Source organism: Lytechinus pictus, chromosome 12 (genome assembly GCF_037042905.1).
Source record: "Lytechinus pictus isolate F3 Inbred chromosome 12, Lp3.0, whole genome shotgun sequence".
NCBI lineage: Eukaryota > Metazoa > Echinodermata > Echinoidea > Temnopleuroida > Toxopneustidae > Lytechinus > Lytechinus pictus.
In genome coordinates, this window is record NC_087256.1 from 14362676 (window position 1) to 14384243 (window position 21568).

The 21568-nt window shown below is 36.2% G+C and overlaps 1 protein-coding gene across 1 annotated transcript; it reads right to left on the bottom strand.

Moving 5' to 3' along the window:
• Positions 1–6649: 6649 nt before the first annotated feature.
• LOC129272439 (cytochrome P450 2J2-like) lies at positions 6650–17976 on the bottom strand. The gene is made up of 4 exons (XM_064107870.1): positions 17537–17976; positions 11240–11847; positions 10249–10576; positions 6650–8549 (listed from the first exon to the last, which is right to left on the bottom strand). The coding sequence occupies exons 1-4, from the start codon at positions 17868–17870 to the stop codon at positions 8371–8373; spliced, it is 1449 nt and encodes a 482-aa protein (XP_063963940.1). The 5' UTR covers positions 17871–17976; the 3' UTR covers positions 6650–8370.
• Positions 17977–21568: the final 3592 nt, after the last annotated feature.

Below are 21568 nucleotides of genomic sequence, written 5' to 3' on the forward strand. Positions count from 1 at the left end.
GAAGGGGCATATTTGCAGCAAAGGTTCGCCGCTAGTCTCTTCTGTCAGCCACCTCCATTCATTTATTTTTTTTGTTCTTTTACAACTACTTTATCTTCTTCTTCTTTGATTTTTAATTTAATCTGTAAATCGTAGGGGATTAGGAGCCAGTATTCCATAAACGAGATAAGCATGCTTAACGCGTATTCCATAAAGAATTGGCGAAGAATTTTGTCTTAGAATTTGGCTAAGAGTTTTTGCGTGACTAAGACAGATATAGGATGAATGGCTTAGCAACTTTTCTTAAAACTGCAGATTCTGTATTCCATAAATACAACATGGCTAAGAATGTTGCCCAACTTTAAGACAGTTGTAAGTTGTCTTAATTATTTTAGTCTTAAGGCAATTTCGGCCCACGCCTTTTCTTTAACCTGAAACGTAATACGTGTATTAAGCTTGGGTCACAAGATCTCTTCCCTCTCTCTTATTTCTGCTATTAGCGTGAAATTGGCCTTCCTTTTTTTTTCTCAGCCTCCATCTTGATATTTGTTATGATGCGATTTTTGCTTTAACACATAAAACGCATAGACTTTTTACCGCGGAGCAGCCGTTACGTTCGCGACAAAAGTTGCGTGACGTCACAATTTTCTCATGACGTCATAGAATTTTAGACTTTGGCTTAGCCATATCATCTGACTCGAGACAAATGTCTTAAAGTTTATAGATTATCGTTAGGGAAGATATCTTAGATAAGCAAGATGCTAAGACAAATTGCTCAAACTTAAGCAAAACACTCGTTTATGGAATACGGGTCCTGACCTTTAAAAAATGCATAAATTTATCTTTACAACATTATAGTTCGCACGATGATTTGATTTTGGATCATGGATACTACCTTCCAACTAAGTAGCTCTCCATTGCGATCCATTTATTTGAGGACAAAATTGAATTATTTGAAATTCCATCTGTTCAAAATAATAGCAACTCCGAGGGATGGTCTGCCTTTTGTCGTGCATATAGCTCTTTAATCATGTTTACGAATAGACGAATCTTAATTTTCAGCATTGAGCTTGTCTCGCCCTTCCTGAAAAAACTCAACCAACTTGCTTAGACTTGGCCTCAAAAGAAGTATAGGAGTATCCCTATTGAATCCTCCACTGGCACCATTTCCATTCTTCCAATATGGTTAAATGAATTAACATATAGATAAATATGAACACACTTTGTTCAATATATGAAGAGCAATGACTTGCTCTTTCTACAGTACAAATAACAAATAAATCCATTCGAGCAGGACCCTGGGAACGATTTAAGTGGGGGTGCTGATGTAAATTAAAAAAAAGGGATTTCAATACAGGTAGTTTTTGTTATATTTTTCAATTATTACCTTTTGTGCACATCTTCCAGAATGCATGGGGGTGCTGCCCCGCTTCCCAGGGCCATGTATTCCAGGGTACGAAAACAAGCGAATTAAAGTTATCTCAAAGACAATCAAGAAATGAACATTCGTCTTTTTGACGAATCACGTGATTTTATGATCATGATCACATGACTCTTAGTAATCACGCTATCTGATCTGCCACAAAGCACGTCTTGTTGACACAAGTCATAACGGGGATGTCAGTCTTGAGCATTGCAATATCAACATCTACAAAGAGGCGTAGCTACGGGGGAAGGGGGTCTCTGTCACCAATGTGCCCCCCCCAAAAAAAAAAACACACACACACACACAAATTGAGGAAGACCTTTTGAAGACGAATTACATATTATTTAGTAACTCCTTAGCTTCATTACCGACTCAAATTATGTTTGACAATACCCCAATTAAGCAGGTTTCTCATACAAAATTCTTAGGTGTTTTGGTTGATAGCAAGCTCTCCTGGAAATTACATATCGAAAATATTTGCAAAACAATCTCTCGAAATATTGGTATTATTAACAGACTAAAATCACATCTTCCACAACGATCTTTGCTTACTCTTTATTATTCTCTTGTTTTACCCTACCTAAATTATGGACTTTTGCTTTGGGGAAACACTCATCAAACTCTGTTAGAAAAAATTATATTGTTACAAAAAAAAGTAATTCGTATAATCTGTAATGCTCCGTTTCGTGCCCACTCAGATCCACTTTTCCTTGAACATAATATTCTCAAAGTAAACGATCTCTACTTGTTTCATCTTGGAGAATTTATGTATAAATTCAATTCTGGTACCCTTCCCTTAGTTTTTCATGATATGTTTATAAAGAATCAAACTATTCATAAATATCCCACTAGACAGTCTGAAGAATTTCATTTACCCTTACTAAAAACACTTTCAGCACAAAATACATTCATTTTGGAAGGTCCTAAATTTTGGAATACTTTGCGCATAGATTTGAAAAACTCCCCTTCACTCGCAGTCTTCAAAAGAAAACTTAAGACATTTTTATTGGCTACGTACAAAACCTAGCTCTCCCTGTTGTACGTAGATTGTCCCTTCTTTTATTGATTATCACTATTATCATGATTATTTTTGTTGTTAGTATTATGATTACTATTATTATTGTGATTATCAATATCATCAACATTATTATTATCTCTAATATCACTATCATTGTTATTATTGTTGATATCGAAGAACTCGTCACCATTGCTCAACCAGGCATACACTTTGATCCGTTTCCTTTGAGCGTCTACTTCATACTCGTTATACATCACCTGTGAAACATTCTCTTATTTTAGTCCACATGCAGGTATGTTCTTCTCATCGTCTCTCCTTGTGGTTATTCTTCGTAAATTACTCATTTCATGCATCATGTTATTGTTTATTTCACATTTTTCTTCCCCTCTTTTGGCCACTATCATTATTTTAATAATGTAATTTAATATTAATGAATAATTTGTTTTGAGGGGTCCACGATTTACAAGCACAGCTTCACAGTGGACCTCTTCATTTCCAGCATGTTATTTTCAGCCACAAATATTTAATGATCCATATTAAGTTTCAAATGTATAATTTAGATAAATATATATATTGTGTTACATGTTTCTTTATACATTTCAATTGTTATAAATGTATTTATGATGGATTTTGTATACTGTTTTGTTGGAAATGAGAAAAAATAAAACTGAAACTGAAAACTGAAGGAATCGAAATAAAAAATCCAGGCACCTATCACGAGACACAACAAAAAAATGGAGGAGAAAAGGAAGAAATGTTTCGGAAGTGAAAATTTTAATTTTTCCCGGTGCATGTATTAAATACTATAGGTTTTCCTGTCCAATTTCATCAGAGTTGCATTTAAATGAAAGTACGTTCAAATTCTAAAGACTTTTGTCCACCCTCTGCACACATGGTCCATTTTCATTTATTCAGCATTCAATTCCGTTCTATATCATTCCTTTGGATTTTGTAGAAATTCGTTCAAATTAAAGGCCCAAAGTTGTCATTTAATGTTGCTACGACACACTGATCGTTTAATTTCGCCTTATATACCATTTTTTATTTCATTTATCGGCACACATATTTGCACTTTAAACGTCCAAATTCAGATAACATGTTCTGTGTTCCTTTTTTTTATCACGTTATACAATTTTTGTTCAAACTTTATCTTATCTTTCTATTGTTCTGATCTTATTAGTTAGATTCATTTTATTCCATAATGTTTGATACAGACGTAATTCATGTAACACTTATAGGATATGGTTATAAACGGTTATTATTTTAGTAATTGGTGAGTAGGTGGATGACCTATGCCTGTGGCATGTATTTTTTCTTCATCATCTTGTTCTTGTTCTTTTGTTTATTTTTATTCTTTTACATAATTGTAATTTGTATAGTGTTGGGGTAGGGATAAGAGACACGGTATTGACCACAGTCTATAGTTATGAAAGTGGAACAAAACCGAGTTGTTGTTCCGATGATGGTTTGTCAGATGGATATAAATTTCAGTGAAATGGTAAACATCCATTTTCAAAGTAAAACCCATTTCCATAATTATTCAAAAGAAGTTAAAAAAAATACACACACACGAAAAACACTGTCCATATCCTATAAGTGATAGCATATTTATGATTTTGAATTCCTAAACGTTCGCAAAGAGGGTACCGGTGCGAATTTGAAAACACTTCTTCAGCAATTTTAATCGTTCTTTACACATGTTTAATTGAGATAACCATGAAATCGTATGCCAATAAAAATAAATTGGATGAAGTATTTGGCCATTTAAATGTTCATCTTATAGGTCATTCAAATTAGTTGCAATTGAATTATTACATCATTAAATCGGTTTAAATTTTTAAGAAATTGGACGGGAAAACCTATATTACACACACACCATATAGTCTGTTGTGCAAACCCTTCACTCGATTAAGGGTCTGAATGTGCAGCCTACTCATGCCTTGTGTACTGAAGGCCCTCTCGCTCAGGAATTGAAACAGAAAGTTTTGTATGTGCTAGTCTTTGCGTGGAGACACACTTGCTGATCAAAGTTTCAATCAGGGTCTGTGCCTGCACGCTACACACCATAGGTGTCGATTTCTTTGTGATGATTGGGGAGATGATTGGTATCTGAGTCCCGGCGAGGGCTCGAAGCAAGCGGGGTTGGGGGTTGGGAGGGGTATCCCCTCTCACGGTAGGGACTTTTTAAGAAATTGACATACGAAAATCGCATTGTAGAGCATACTATAATCACTTTCTATAGGCCATGATATTGTCGTCCACTTTTACTATTAAATTAATTAAACAGAGAATATCAAAATTGGTTATGGTTGGCAACCAGTCAAGAAATGACTATATTTTGGCAACTGCTTAATTTTTGCTTTTTTTTAAGATTATATAATTTCTTATTTTTTTTTTGCATGTTCTATTTTACTTTATTTTCTTTTTCCTTTTCTAAATAGAAAAGAGCCTTGCTAACATGGCAAGGTTGAAAACTAATAAATAGCACAAAATAATATGCACTTTGAAAATAAAATTGTAAATTTCTCGTTGATTGGCAAATAATTGATGTCATAATCACGTCATAATGTGGTCAAATGAAAACGCGAATTTCCTCGTCGTTGATTGGTAGATAAATGATGTCATAATCACGTCATAATCTGGTCATACAAAAATGCAAAATAAAGTTGTCAAAATGACGTCGTTACGACGTCGTGCACACGACATATGACCAGAATTACCAGTTTCTGACCAGTATATGACATCATTACGACCGTGTCTGCTATCAGGGATTGGATACCACTGAGGACCATTGGATATATGGTACATCACTCACCATACAAATCATACCATAAGGCACATACCACTGAGACATTATTGGATACCACTGAGACACCATTAGGTGTATGGTATACCATTCACCATACAGATCATACCATATAGGCACACACCACTGAGACAACGTTGGATACCACTGAGACACCATTGGGTATATGGTATAACATTCACCGTACAAATAATACCATTAGGCACATACCACTGAGACACCGTTGGATACCACTGAGACACCATTAGATGTATGGTATACCATTCACCATACAAATCACACCATTAGGCACATACCATTGAGGCACCATTGAATACCACTGAGACACAATTGGGTATATGGTATATACCATTCACCATACCAATCATACCATTGGGCACATACCACTGAGACACCATTGGGTATATAGTATACCATTTACCATTAAACAAACTACCACTTACCATTAAGAATGTACCATTGAAACACCACTTAAATGCCATTCATGTACCATTTACCATTCAATTCACCATTAAACTACCATTCGCCATCATTCAGATACCATTGACGATTTTCATAAGGGATGGGCTGCAAAGCCCCCCAAACCCTGCCACACTAATATCTACCTACGTGAAGATGGAAGTGTGGCGCTTCAAGGTATGTTCAAGGTATGTATCAAACATTGTAACACACAACAAGTTTAAAGTTTACAAGTATTTCATTTCAAGAAAAAGAACAACTCGAAACATTGACAGGAAAATGAAAGTAGGCCTTCTTGAATATGGAATACCAGTAACGCTTAAAACAACCAATAAGAACAGATTTATTTATCATAGGGTTAGAATATGAAAATACAGTTCTGTGTAAGGTCAAAATGTAATTTCTATGAGACAACTACATGATTTTTTGTGTCAGATTCTGACATTATTGTTAACATGGCAAAAACAAAATATAGAAGTATGATCAAAATTCAAACTTTTCAAATAGTTTATATAGAAATCAAATCTATTTGTAAAATTTAGGGTCTGGAAGAGGTTATAGCGTATGCTCACATTTTAATGGATCGCCTGAAATTTGAGGCTGCGTTGCGACTTTGGATTATTGATTTGTTGCCCTTCAATCCGCATGTTCATTCAAAGTTTCAAACATAAAAATTGTACAAGGCAAGTTTGTAACATTGAGCAAAGGGAAAGGTGTATCTTCTGCTAAATTTATAAGAATATATAAAATGCATTTGTTGTTAAATTTTTTTGTGCTTTTATGCACAATCGAAATGAGAGAGGGTCTAAACATATGCATTTATTCATGGCTCATTAAATTACCCAATATCGGCAAGTTCACTTATCACATACAGATGAGTGCATTAACTGTTTTCAAAACAGACTTGTTCAGAAAAAAACTTAGGATTAACTGATTTGGGGAACGATTTTTTTTTTTTTTTGGTATTTCTGTGTTGTCAATTTCTATTGTTTTATGTATTATCATAAATTCATCAATTTTTTTCTGGATATATACTGGTGTTTTTTATTTATGTAATAGTAATTATCAAATTCATTTGGTTAAAACCGTATAAGTAATGGCACATTGCAAAATGTTACAATATAAATCAAACAAAACACTCTTCATAAAGACAAATATAATTATTCATAATACATAAAATTATACAAAAAACACAGTATTTTGGCATACAGGCTGATAACTATTCACAACAAAGTATAAACATTAGTCATTTATAACCAATAGAAATTCACAAAGTCATGTTTTAATAGTTTTGCAAAACATTCATATACCATAGCTGAATGATGAATGAAGCTAAATTAAAATTTATAATATAAAAAGAGATCAAGGGAGGGTAGTGCTCATGATCTAGTGGGATCGGATTATCTGACCATGCGCACGGCATGCTGTGTGACGTGTAAAATATGACCAAAGACAGTCTTCGGTATGGTGCATTATGAACTTACCTTCCAACCCAAGACTATAAATGATAGACCCCGTTCTCATTACCGTCCTAAAACTAGTTTAGTGGAAACTAGTTTAACGTGTAATGAGAACGGTCGAAGCGGTATTGGAAGCGATGCTCCAAACCGGTTTGGAAAACCACCTCCTCGCGATGTTGTTTTCAAATCGCTTTGCCTTGTTAAACTGGCTTTAGCGTAAGTGAGGACTCAACCGTCCTTCAGGAAGCGATCTTCGCACAGTTTTTTTCCCTATATAATCTATACTCTTATAATCTTAAGATACAGAAATAATACGCTACTTGCAATTACTTTAATTTTAGAGTGGTGAAAAGTGTAGCCTACTAGCCAGCAAATGGCTGTGCTTGCCACCATCAAATTAGCTAGAGTGTCATTATAAACCAACAGGCCTCTCACTCCCATACGCCAAGGCACTACAATCTCACTTATTCACATTCATATTCACTCAGCCCTCCTTTATTCTCACTTGCATTATAATTGTTATTGCAGTTCTTCATGGCTTAATAGAGAAGGAAAGAGAATGTGAACTTGGTTACAGGTAAAAAATAATTCAAAAGAAAAGGTGATAATCTTACAGAGGAGATCAGAAAAAAAAGTAGAAAGATAACAGGAGGAAGAAAAGAGAGTGAAATAAGGGGTGGGGAATAATTGAAAAAAAAATATATAAAAAAACCTAAAAGTTACAATCTAAAATTTTGCTCGCGTTTCGCACTCGCATTGCCTGGTTATATAGATTTGACTACATGTGCTGTCTAAATGGATTGCATGGTGCTGAAGATATCCCATTTTCAAGATCATGATAATATACCAAAAATATTCTGCTCGTGATTTGACTTTTCTTCAATTTGTTTAGCGAGATAGGCATCCTGTTTAGGATTACAAAAAAGTGCTGAATTCAGCTCGCGCTACGCACTCGCATTGTGTGATTAGTGAGTTAAGTATCCCCTCCATGGATCCCACTAACAGTTCTTGAAACATCAATATTTCAGGACTGTTTTTTTTTCTTTAACTTGCACATCGCATTCGCATTGTATAGTGAGATATGACTGTGTTCTGTTCATAAGTACAAAGTGTATTTAGAATGTTCCGATTTACATCGCATTTTTATTACTCTTTTTCCTGTGCTTAGGTGGTGAAGAAAATTACAAAATTTAAGAGTATCTGCATGCTAAATCCGTTGTGTTCATCGTTCAAAGGCACAGATCCTATAACTTTCTGGTGGCATTGTAAGTCCAGACTGTCCTCGCATGGTGTGGGTTGGTTGATCAGGAGGAAGTTTGAATTCGAACTGCTGGAAGAGGTTGGTGAAGAGTAGAAATGCCTCCATCTTAGCAAGCTGTTGACCTAGACAATCACGGCGACCTGGAGAGGGATGTCAAGATCAGAAAGAAAAAAAATAGCCAAATGGTCTAATCGCCTTTTCGTCTAAATCCCAAATAAATATTTCCAGTCTGTTACAGGAATTGACCAAATGGAAATTAGACGGAATGATAAATAGGCAAAATGACAATTAGACCAAAAGGTAAACTGGCTGTAGACGAAATGAAATTAGACCATGTATAGGATGAGACTAAATGGCCATTAGTAAAATCGGGTTTAGACCAACTGGCAATTTACCTTTGGGGAGGCTAATATAGGGAACAGCAGCAGAGCCCGAGGAAAATTCGGTTTTTATCCACATGGTCTAACAACAGTTGGAATAATTCTCCGTTTGTCTAATAACACATTGACTTAACCTATTTGGTCTATTAATAATTTTGCCTAATTTGCAATCGGTCTAATATATACTTGGTCTAATTCTCATTTGGTCTAATGACCAATTCGTCTAATAGCCAAATGGTCTAATTGCATTTGCAACTCTACATGACCTATTTTGTTTATTTGTTTGTTAAGTGCAAAGTGAAATGGGGCGACAATTTGTGGTGTCCCCTCCTCCACAAATTGTCGCCAAAATGTGCGACAATTTGTGCAGAGGTGACAATATGTGGTGCAACAAACCTGTCCGAGCTTTCAAATTTCCATTTTGACGTAAACGCATAAAAAGTTTTTTGTTTTTTTGCAATATCGTTGACTGATATAATATGAAAAGAGGACCACCGGATTGATGGCACCACAAAGTACCGATGATAAGATAATAATAATGATAGATATGATTTATAATGTGCCAAATCGACTACAGAGTGATCATGGCATAATATAAGTAGACTTATACAGAAGAAAAAGAGAAGAACACCCAGTCATGCGCGCGCGCACACAACACACACACCCTCACCCACACACACAGCCTCGTAATGTGGAGTTTGCAATGACCTACTTCTGGAGACATTTTACCCATCAACCGCGAACGTATACCCAGTCCAGATCGCCTTTCCAATCATATCCTCATCTAATTTTAAACTGTTTCATATAGTACACTCATATTATTAGAAGTTCTCCTTCAGCCAATAATGTAGTGTGTGTAGGGTGGTAGGAGGAGTCTCCTATCACCGATCTAAGCTCGCGTGCTATGTCCCAAATTGAGCCTGGTTATAAAGGATTAAAATGTCTTATTGTATGATACCACAAACGCGTACCTCTAGGGTGATTAATAATAACTGAGTTTCAGATTGCCCTCACACACACATACTCATGCACCGTCCCACACTCACCCATACGCCCAGATCGATCATTCTATGAACCAGTTTTGTGTGTAATTGGGTTTTTACGGACGTCTATCACTCAGATATAGCACTTTCGAATGGAACGGGTCTTTTTAACGTCACCATCTGCAAGACGTGACTAGGGCTCGAACCTCGAATCATCTACATCAAATCATAACTTCGTTGGATTACTGGTGTGCACCACAATGCCCAGTGAGGAAATTAAATGCATGGCCACTTGGTCGCTCTATGACCATTCCTTTGATAATGTGGTATTCTTTCTCATTTAATGAATGATACCAGAGTTCCTTGAACCCTTGTACCAAAGCCTCATTTTGCTAATCTCACATTTATTATTCTATTTGTACATTTACTTTTCCGGAAATATATCAAAAGCAAATCAAAATTTAAAAAATACAGACCTGCGCTAAATGGCATCCAAGCCTCATTCTTGACGACCGTCTGACCATCGGCACTCAGAAATCTATCAGGGTTGAATACATGTGGATCACACCAGTCTTTAGGATCATGATGGACAGCCCACAGGTTAGGGATAACGATGGTCCCCTTAGGAATGGTGTAAGGTCCAAGAGTGACATCTGCTGACGTCATGTGAGGGAGGGATACTGGGAGGACAGGTCTGATTCGCATGATCTCCATCAGAGTGGCGTGGCAGTACGGAAGATTTGCGCGATCATCCATATTCGGTTGGCGGCCATGCCCGACAACTGCATCTAACTCATTTTGTACCTGCATGGCGATAGTATATGATAATCGGTATAAACACTGAGTATCATAACACTTTTTAAATCATGCGTCAATGTAAAGATAATTGAATTTGACAAATAGTAAAATGATGAGAATGTATATTTAGCGTGCTATAAAATATAAAAGTCCTCTAAGAAGTTCTTGGCCGGTCCTTTAGAGTTTTTTAAGTAGCGGTGGCCTCAATAATCTTTCAAATGCTTCTTCATAGATTTCTGGAAAGTTTTTAGTGATCTCTCATGAGACCCTGCGGGGATCTTGATATCAAAGTTACTTTGGGTTTCTCATTTTTCTTTTAGAGATTTTTAGAGCCATTCTTTAGAGTCAACAGATTATAAAATGGTCAGTGCCTCGTTTTAATGACTTATTTCGGGGGAGGGGGAGATTGATTTCTAGTCAGAAATTATTTCAAAGGTAAAGTAGGCCTACTTCCGAAGGTAGATTCCTACTCCCCCTGGTATAAACTCTTGATCCACCTTGCCTGATAGACGACATTTTGCTGGATCATCGTAAATCATTTCGGGAGACCCATGTGCGTGCTCTAGAAAACCTGCATATCCATAGACATAATAGAGGCATAGACTCTAGTTCATTTTTCATAAAGAGATACAAGTAATGAAAAAGAGATAGTGTGAATGATATAATTACCCTCGTCTGTATATCTGGATGAAGCGCTAAATAAAGCATCCCCCATAAAGTAGTCACCGACGTGGTATCTGTACCAGCAGTGAATAAGTCCAACACAATCCTAGCGAAATGATCCAAGGTATAGTTTTGGGAGATTTCGTCAGCAAAGAATGCGTCCACGAAGTCCCTGATGTGATCATCTTGGAAAGTTTCTCGGTGGGCCTTAAGGAGAGACCTAGAGAAGCCCATTAGATTGTAAAACTTTTCCCGGAATGCTTTATACCGCGGTGTATGAATGAGCGGTTCGAACACATTTACTAGTTCATCATCGCGAATGAGGGCCAAGATATCTTTCATCATTCGAAGAATTCTAACAAACTCGACGTCTCCATATTCATATCGGCGACCAAAGACAAGTTGAGCTATAACGTTACCACTTGCTTTATTCAGTAAATCCGCTGGATCGAAGGGCTGACCCCGATGACTCCTGATTTCCTCTGCAAGACAACGGGCCTCAAGGTTGATTTGAGGAACAAGACTCCTCTTACCAAAGCCAAAGGAGCGAAGAGCCGGAAGAGAAAATTTCCGTTGATCATCCCATGGCTTTCCATTACTCCAAACAATGGATGCTTTATAGATAGAAAATCAACAAAAAAAGTAATAAAAAAGCTACCATTAGAACAACACCCCGTGCCGTTTAATTACATTAAAGGGACATAGCTGAAATACCCGAAGTAGTCAGATTGAATTGAATTGAATTTATTTTCGTTAAAAACAAATAACTATACATATGAAATGATACATGTGAATTGATAAATGAAAAAACGGGAGGATGGCCCTACTCAGCAGCATCAATCATGGTGCTGCTGGTCTACCGAAGGGTCCTCATATAGCATAAAAGAAAATTACACAAATATAAATTATACACAATATGAAAATAACATACCAAAACAAGAAGAAATAAAACTAATCGGTCATAACATCTAGCCCCCACCCTCCCCTACGTTAACACATCCTATATTTCAATGCATAGGAATTGAGCAACAGAGAATAATGTACAGTCAGACCCAATTTAAGGACGTTCCACAGTTATGTTTGTGCGCATCATGATCTGCGCATATTTTACACTCTGCGCGCTGACGTCACAATGGATGAACTGGTGATTTAACCAGATGTAGGTGATGTGAGCTGATTTTTCTCCTTATCTGCACTAACTTCAGATCTGATTCGTTATTTTATATGAAGCTAATAAACTAGAATTATTCCATGGACCATTTTTTTTATTCCTCTACAATTTCAAAATAGTTTCTCTGTAGTGCTGCAAAGTATGATGAATATGACCCCGAGTTTGAATAAATGGAAAAGTGGTTCGGAACTTTTCCTCACATAGATACAAAGCTTTTGGCGCGTTTTCGGATGTTTTAAGAAGCATATTTGCTCTAATAAGAGTGCTGATAGTTTGAAAACAAGCACATGAACCAATATTTTTTGTATGTTTGACCTCTTCGGTATACCTTCCTCTACAACTTTGCAAAGTTTGGTGAAAATGACATAGGTTTTTAATAAAGTGCAGCATTTCTTTTACTTCTCAAGTTTGTTATTGAAATTTGAAATGTTTGACGTTGAGTATCTTTCCCGCAATTTCTGAGAACTGAGAGTGTTGTTAGACTTTAATGAGCAAACAATTGACAGCAATATAAATAAATTATTCATCTTACGGTTACAATTATTAATCATATTACAAAATTTGATGAAATCATCACGGAATTTGACTGAGTAATATATCTTTAAACTCTGATCTCGTGAGGTCTAAATATGCCAAATACTTTTGGATGCACGATAAAATTCTTATTAACATCATCCATTTTGGGTTAACTTTGAAGCTCTATAGCAAAAAATCAAGCACATGGACCCATGTTAATTTTTGTATATTTGGAATATTCAGGTGCTAAAGTATCTTTGTGCAAAGTATGATGAAAATGACATGGATTTTCAATGTTTGGAAGCAAGACTGCGGAACTACTCGCATTTTAGACGGAATATCAACCGACTTTTGCTTGTTTTAGCGCATTTTGGGCTGTTTCAAGCCAACTCGCAATATTTTGGACACTGATAATTTGAAAACGAGCACATGGACCCCATAGTTTAAATGTCTTAACTTCTTCAGAATATATTCCTCTACAAATCTAGAGAGTATGATGAAAATTACATGGATTTTGAATGTTTGGGAGCGGAACTACGGAACCATTCGTATTTTAGACATTTTTGGACGGTATTATCAGACTTTTACTTAATTTCGGCGCATTTTGGGCCGTTTCAAGCCAGCTCGCAACATTTTGGACACTGATAGTTTAAAAACGAGCACATGGACCCCATATTTTTAATATTTCAACGTCTTCAGAATATATTCCTCTACAAATATAGAGAGTATGATGAAAATGACATGGATTTTGAATGTTTGGGAGCAGAACTACGGAACCCTTCGTATTTTAGACGGCATTATTAGACTTTTGCACGTTTCCGGCTCATTTAGGCGATTTTCAAGCCAACTCGCATCAGTTTGGACACTGATAACTAAAAAACGAGCACATGGACTCGATATTTTTTATATTTTAACGGCTTTAAAATATATTCCTCTACAAATTCAGAGAGTATGATGAAAATGACATAGATTTTGAATGTTTGGGAGCGAAATAGGGAACCATTCGCATTTTAGACATTATTATTAGACTTTTGCACGTTTTCGGCGAATTCGGCGCACTTTAGGCGATTTTCAAGCCAAGTCGCAACAGTTTGGACCCTGATAACTAAAAAACGAGCACATGGACCCTATATTTTTAATATTTTAACGGCTTTAGAATATATTCCTCTACAAATTTTGAGAGTATGATGAAAATGACATGGATTTTGAATGTTTGGGAGCGAAATACGGGACCATTCGCATTTTAGACGGTATTACTAGACTTTTGCACGTTTTCGGCGCACTTTAGGAGGATTTCAAGCCAACTCGCATCCCTTTGGACACTCATAGTTAAAAAACGAGCACATGGACTCTATATTTTTTTATATTTTAACGGCTTTAGAATATATTCCTCTACAAATTCAGAGAGTATGATGAAAATGACATGGATTTTGAATGTTTGGTAGCGAAATACGGGAACCATTCGCATTTAAGACGGTATTATCAGACTTTTGCACGTTTTCGGCGGCGCATTTTAGGCGATTTTCAAGCCAACTCGCATCACTTTGGACACTCATAGTTAAAAAACGAGCACATGGATCCTATATTTTTGATATTTTAACGGCTTTAGAATATATTCCTCTACAAATTCAGAGAGTATGATGAAAATGACATGGATTTTGAATGTTTGGGAGCGAAATTCGGGAACCATTCGCATTTTAGACAGTATTATTAGACTTTTGCACGTTTTCGGCGAATTCGGCGCACTTTAGGCGATTTTCAAGCCAAGTCGCAACAGTTTGGACCCTGATAACTAAAAAACGAGCACATGGACCCTATATTTTTGATATTTTAACGGCTTTAGAATATATTCCTCTACAAATTTTGAGAGTATGATGAAAATGACATGGATTTTGAATGTTTGGGAGCGAAATACGGGACCATTCGCATTTTAGACGGTATTACTAGACTTTTGCACGTTTTCGGCGCACTTTAGGAGGATTTCAAGCCAACTCGCATCCCTTTGGACACTCATAGTTAAAAAACGAGCACATGAACCCTATATTTTTAACTTCCCTACACCTTCGATATGCATTCCTCTACAATTTAGCCGAATTTGATGAAAATGACATGGATTTTGAAAAAAGTGCAGCTTACAAAATACTTTTTTAATTTTTTAATAGATTCACGTCTTTGAAGATCTGTTTTTTCCGAGTTTTTGCACCATTTTTGCCAAATGAGGGCGCTGCTGACTCCAAATAGATATAGTTTTACCAATTAAAATACTTTCTCTTACTTTGGTATCTACTTAGTTACATATTCTGAAAGTTTGATGAAGTTTGATGCGTTATCCACTGAGTAAAGATGACTTAAACTCATTTGGTGAATTCGTGAGGTCTAAGAGAGGCATAATTCTCTTGATTGCGCAACATTTCATATCGTTCAAATACGGCGACTTTGAAGACCCGTAGAAAAAAAATAAGCACATGACCCTATATTATCTTTTGCATTTTAATAATGCATAGATACCAAAGTAACTCTCTGCAAAATTTGGTGAAAATGACATGGACTTCATTTTAACTGTGGAACGTCCTTAAGATGTGGTTATTAACTACGATATTAAATGAACTATAAGAAACAGGACATTTAGCATCACGTGGCAATTCATTAAAATATGTCGTACCCCTGTATGAAAACATTCTTCTACAGTATTCAGTCCGTGGTTTCGGGAGAGAAAGATTTTTATCAGAACGGAGAAAATATTTATGAGTTGAAAACTGAAATGTATTATTCAAATAAGGCGCACTGAGACCATTCAGACTCTTATAAACCATTGAAAGAGTATGCTTTATACGCCTTGATTTTAATGACTCCCAGTTTAAGAGTTGAAGAACAGTATGGTTAGATATATATTTATACGGATTAATTATGAGTATTATTCTACAAGCTCTATTTTGTATTTTTTGCAATTGTTGGGTACATTTCAAATATGATGAATCAAAGACTACATCAGCATAATCAAACAATGGCAAAATTACTTAACGGTAAATTAATTTCAGACTATCCTAATTTAAAAATGAACGAAGCCGACCAAGGAAATTTACTAATTTACTGGTTTCAGCACAAAGTTTATCAATGTGGCTATTCCATTTTAACTCTGGATCAATAAAGACCCCCAAATATTTCACAAATTCTTTAGACTGAATATATTTTCCTGAAATTCTAACATTAAGAGACTTGTGCACAGACGACATATGACGTGACCCAAATAACATACTTTCAGTTTTGTCGATATTAAGACTTAATTTACTTAAACACATGTATCCATTCGTATATACGTTTTAGATCAGCATTCAAATTGCTTTCAATGAGATTTACGTCATTATCAGAAAAATACAAAACAGAATCATCAGCGTATAGATGGATTTGACAGTGCTTAATTTGTTTAACTATATATATTAACTATTATATTAAATAAAATAGGGCCCAATATTTAGCCTTGTGGTACTCCATAACTCACAAGCAAAGGTTCAGATAACGTAGAGCTAATGAATGTACTGATTTGACGATTTCTCAGATAACTTTCGAACCATATGAGACTATCATTAGATATTCCAATTGATTTAATTTTTTTCAACAAAGTATGATGTTCGACCGTATCGAACGCCTTTTTTATATCGAAAAACCGGCTCCAGTATATAAACCAGAGTCAGTGGCGCGTAGCCAATCATTCGTAACTCGAATAAGAGACGTTCTGGTCGAATGTTTTTTCCTAAAACCAGACTGTTCCATTGAAAGTATATTATTAGTTCTTAGATACTTGGTTAACTGCTTTTGAACTACTTTCTCCATAACTTTGGAAACAGGAGAGAGTATAGCGATTGGACGATAATTTAACAATATATGGATATGAACAATCTTTGGGGCCTCAGGGCATGCATATACATAATTTGAAGGAAAGTCAACTGTAGACCAAAAATGTATGGTGCATCCAATTATACCAAAAACTTATTCAAAACATACTTCAAAAAGTTGAACTCGGCGCAAGTCATTATTCAATTTGGCTTCTTCGTAAGTATGTTACGTGTGTTGCGCTACAAGACGATGTAGTACATATTGTACGGATAGCATGATCCTCTGGAAAACTGTCACCTATGTCACATGAATAGAGTATTCATTATCGATATAAAACTGTACGTATTAGCATGAATGCAAAAATGCATTAATAAAACATGTGTATTAAAGTAAATCTACCTTTGTTAACAAATTTAAATATTTCTTCAATCACAGCCAAAACGGTAGTATGAAATATGAAAAATTGCAATTGATGGATGATTATAATTCCAGTGACCCTTGCTGGGTCAGAGGTTTATTTCCATTGGACCTATCACGGTTGCGATTTTATGGCAGATAAGTGTGTGTTTATTCTCTATTCGGGGGGGGGGGAGGGTGGGTAAAATTTTGAGGAGCCTTGAGCCCCCAAAACCCTCGTTTTTATATCTTTTTTTATTTTACCCCCTTTTCCTCATTTCGACAAACATTCACTTGAAATCAAATGCTTCATTTTGTATTTTCTTATTGTTACCTGGAGGTTTAGAAGTCTATTTTTTTCTTTCCTTTTCAAAAAGTTGATTTACCTGTTTTCTTATCGTCCGGTATGGTCCAGTTGACGGGCCCCGGTACAAATCGATGTGAAAAGAACTCTCCCGCCTTAACAAGCGCCTGTTTTACGCTGTCCTTGTCATTCAAGACCACGACGAGAAACATTCCTCGTCGAACGCTGAAAATCGGCCCATACTTCTTTGCTAACGCCGCGTAACTTTCATGAACCAGACCGTCTTTGTATCGGTATCCAATCAAAGGCAGTGTCCATGGCCCCGGAGGAAGGTTTTTAGGACGCCGAACGAACCAAAGGCACATAAGGAAGGCAATAATTCCGAGGAATATCGATGTAGAAGATATCAAAAACATTTTCTTTTCTTATCCAACGAGATAAAATATGAAAATGTGTAGACTTTATTGAAAACGGTGTACTGTTGTATAACCACACTTACCAATGAGAAGCTGACTGGCCTTATTAGTATTCATCTTATCAGTGTTCTTAAGCTATTTTAGGGTAGTATCAGTACATTTCATTTTAATAGGGAAGCGACATAATTGCAGCAAAGGTTCGCCGCTATTTTAGTCTCTCCTGTCTATTCTTTTTTCTTTTTTATTTCTTCTTCTTCTTCTTCGTAATCTACCGCGACTACTTTATGTTCTTACCGTTAGGTTTGTAAATGTTAGGCGATTCACATTAGCCATTACAACATTACAGCTGGTGCGGTGAATCTTGGATAAAGATAACTGAATTACAAATATATTTTAAAAGAAATATATTATTTGAAGAAAATTATTTGAAATGTCATCTGTTAATAAACAATGGCAAATCCGAGAGAAAATCTGCTCTATCGTGCATATCGCCCTTTTGGCTTTGGTAAGAGGAGTCCTGTTCATCAGATCAACCTTGAGATCCGTTGTCTGGCAGAGGAAATCGGGAGTCATCGTGGTCAGCCCTTCGATCCAACGAATTTGCTAAACAAAGCAAGTGGTAACGTTAAAGCCCAACTTGGCTTTGGTCGCCGATATGAATATGGAGACGTCGAGTTTGTTAAATTTCGTCGAATGATGAGAGATGCCTTGGCCTCGATGAACAAGTAAATGTTCATAAATATGCAAAACTTGTTATTTAGCATTATGCTTGATTCGCCCTTCCTTAAACATTCAAACTAACTTGTTTTTAGTGAAGACTTAATTGGCCCTTAAAGAGGTACAGGAATATTCCCCTAATTGAATCCCCAAACTGGCACCATTCTGTTCTTTCAATATACATAAATGAAAATACCCTATCATGGGTGTCGATTGGTGCTCTAATGGTTAGGGGGAAGCCCGACACAAAATTTGTTCTCTGCGAGGGATTTTTTTAGTTTATGAGGGGGGAGCAGTGACGTAATTAGTCTAAAATTTTCAGTGCCAGACATGGCGTAAACGGAAAAAATATAAAAAGGTGCATAAGAGTGAAGCGAGCGAGCAAAATTTGTTACCTTCTATTACAGCAACTAATTTTGCGATAGATTTTGACGCGATATCTAAATATATATCTATATTAGACCCTGTTTCCTTTTCTTTCCTTTTTTCTGTCTTTGTTGTAAAGCCTTTTCTGGTCTATGACCCCAAGCCCCACATCTGTTCACCAGCGGGGGGGGGGGGTAGTCTTTAAGACTAATTAAGTGTTAAGAATATCTTGTTTTATTTACTACATCAATGGGAGAGATCAATAATGCGATCGCGAAGCGCGAACTGAATTTAATTTAAAAATATAACCTGAAAATTAACTATTTTTTACTTCTGTCGGTTTCAGGATTAATTCCCTTTAACGCACTCTTTTAAATTTCAATTCTCGTTTCTTTGTATGTTCTCCACATATTTTACATAATAAACCGGGATAGATAATACTATCAAAATAAAGTGGCATTCATCAGGAGGGTTAAAAAATTGGAGCACACCCCGTACGCTTGTTTGCCAGGAGGGGTAAATAAAAAAAAGTAATTATAATTGTCATGTAAAGAAAAACAAACATGAACATGTTATTCTATTTCATCCTGGATTGTTTTTTCTTTCTCCATCCATCTGTTTAACAATTCTGAGATAATAAATGATGGTCATCATGCACGACAATCAATAATACCATCCTGATCATCATGTACTCCCTTAATATCATCATACTTGCCATGTTTCATCATGAATATTAATGATGCTCGACCGTAAATTATCGGGGGATGATAACGCGGGCCATCCCCAACCTGAAATATTAGGGGGGATATATCCCTCCATCCCCCGGCAATCGACACCCACGGACCTTTTATACATTAATATGAACAAGCTTTGTGTATATATGAAATACAATGATTTGTTTTTCTGCAATACAAATTAAACGATTCCAAGGTACGAAAACAAGGCAAGCTGAAGTATCACAAAGGGCAATCACGCAGAAGGAATATTGATTTTGGTATCAACATGGACCCATATGGTATCGAGCAATGAACAATCGTCTTTTTGAAGTGTTCGCGTGATTTGAAGTGATCACGCTTTCTGATCTGCAAGAAGCACTTGTTGACATGAGACACAACGGGAATGTCAGCCCTGTCGAGCATATATAGAATAATGTATGTCATGTTTGTGAGCGTTGCACAACGTCTACGACCACGATATATATATAAATTTATATATATATATATATATATATATATATATATATATATATATATATATATATATATATATATATATATATATATATATATACATTTTTTTATACTTTTATATTCTACTCTGATGTTTCATAATTTTTGATTCCCCTCTTCCCCGGCCTCTTTCTATCCATCACAATTATTTGGTTTTTTTTTGTTTTTTTTACATTTGCATAGAAAGTTTTCTTTGCCTATTGATCACCCCTTACGCTGAGAATGATTTCAGATCTGATTGATTTGAGGCATAAACCAGCCGTTGCAACAATACTCATTATTCACAATGAAATGGTTCAGGGTCCTTTTTAAAGCCTTATGTCTAAGTATTTTCCGGTGTATATTGAGCCTAATAGTCCTGAAATATTATAGAGCTCCGAAAAAATATTTGGGTATACTTTTATTGACAGAAAAGATATGCCCGCTGGCTGCACGTACGCGGGGGGCGCTCTTTTCCGGGTGAGAAATTACCCTTAATTAGGTTATACACATGACCCAGGAGTCAGTTTTGACGTTATCTAAGTTACCAAAGGATCAGATCCGATTCTGTTTATTTGATGTAGATAGGGTCCAATTGATCCTATATATAAATATATATATATATATTATATTATACAAATATTGCCTACCTAGAGTTTGAATATAACATTTCCACTCCCCGACGGAGTTATATTTTTCCCAAGGGATTATAATAATGATAATAATAATAATAATAAAAAAGGTATATTTACCCAGGGTAGCCACTTCAGTTCCGAAAACTGTTCTCCCAGCGGGCCCTGCTATTATTACCCGGCTAAGCTAGGCTACCTATTCGGTGCACACAGCTTTTTTGAGGAATTACTTCCTGCCGGTACCCATTTACCTCACCTGGGTCGAGTGCAGCACACTGTGGATGAATTCCTTGCTGAAGGAAATAACGCCATGGCTGGGATTTGAACCCACGACCCACTGTTTCAAAGTCCGGAGACTAATCCACTGGGCCACGACGCTCCAAAGCGCGCAGGGAAAAATATAGCTTCGGAGGGGAGTTGAGATGTTATCTATATATTAAAACGATAGACCAGGCAATATCTGTAATATTATATATAGACATTGCAAACATCTTCTGGCTCTAACCTTAAATTCTTGCTACAGCTCTGATCCATCTACGTCATAATATAATTTTTTTTGAAAATACATCAAGCGCGTTCTTAATGCAATCGACGCGTTAACACTAGCGCGTACATCAAATAAACTACCTGATTATGCAACTTGTAAGCAGCGAGTGACGTCACCTTAGTGAATATAACGCCGCAATTGACAATACAACGCAGTCATATTAAGTGAGGTGACGTCAAAACCAAGAATATAACAAATGTGATCCTCGCAGCCATGGTCACGTGATGG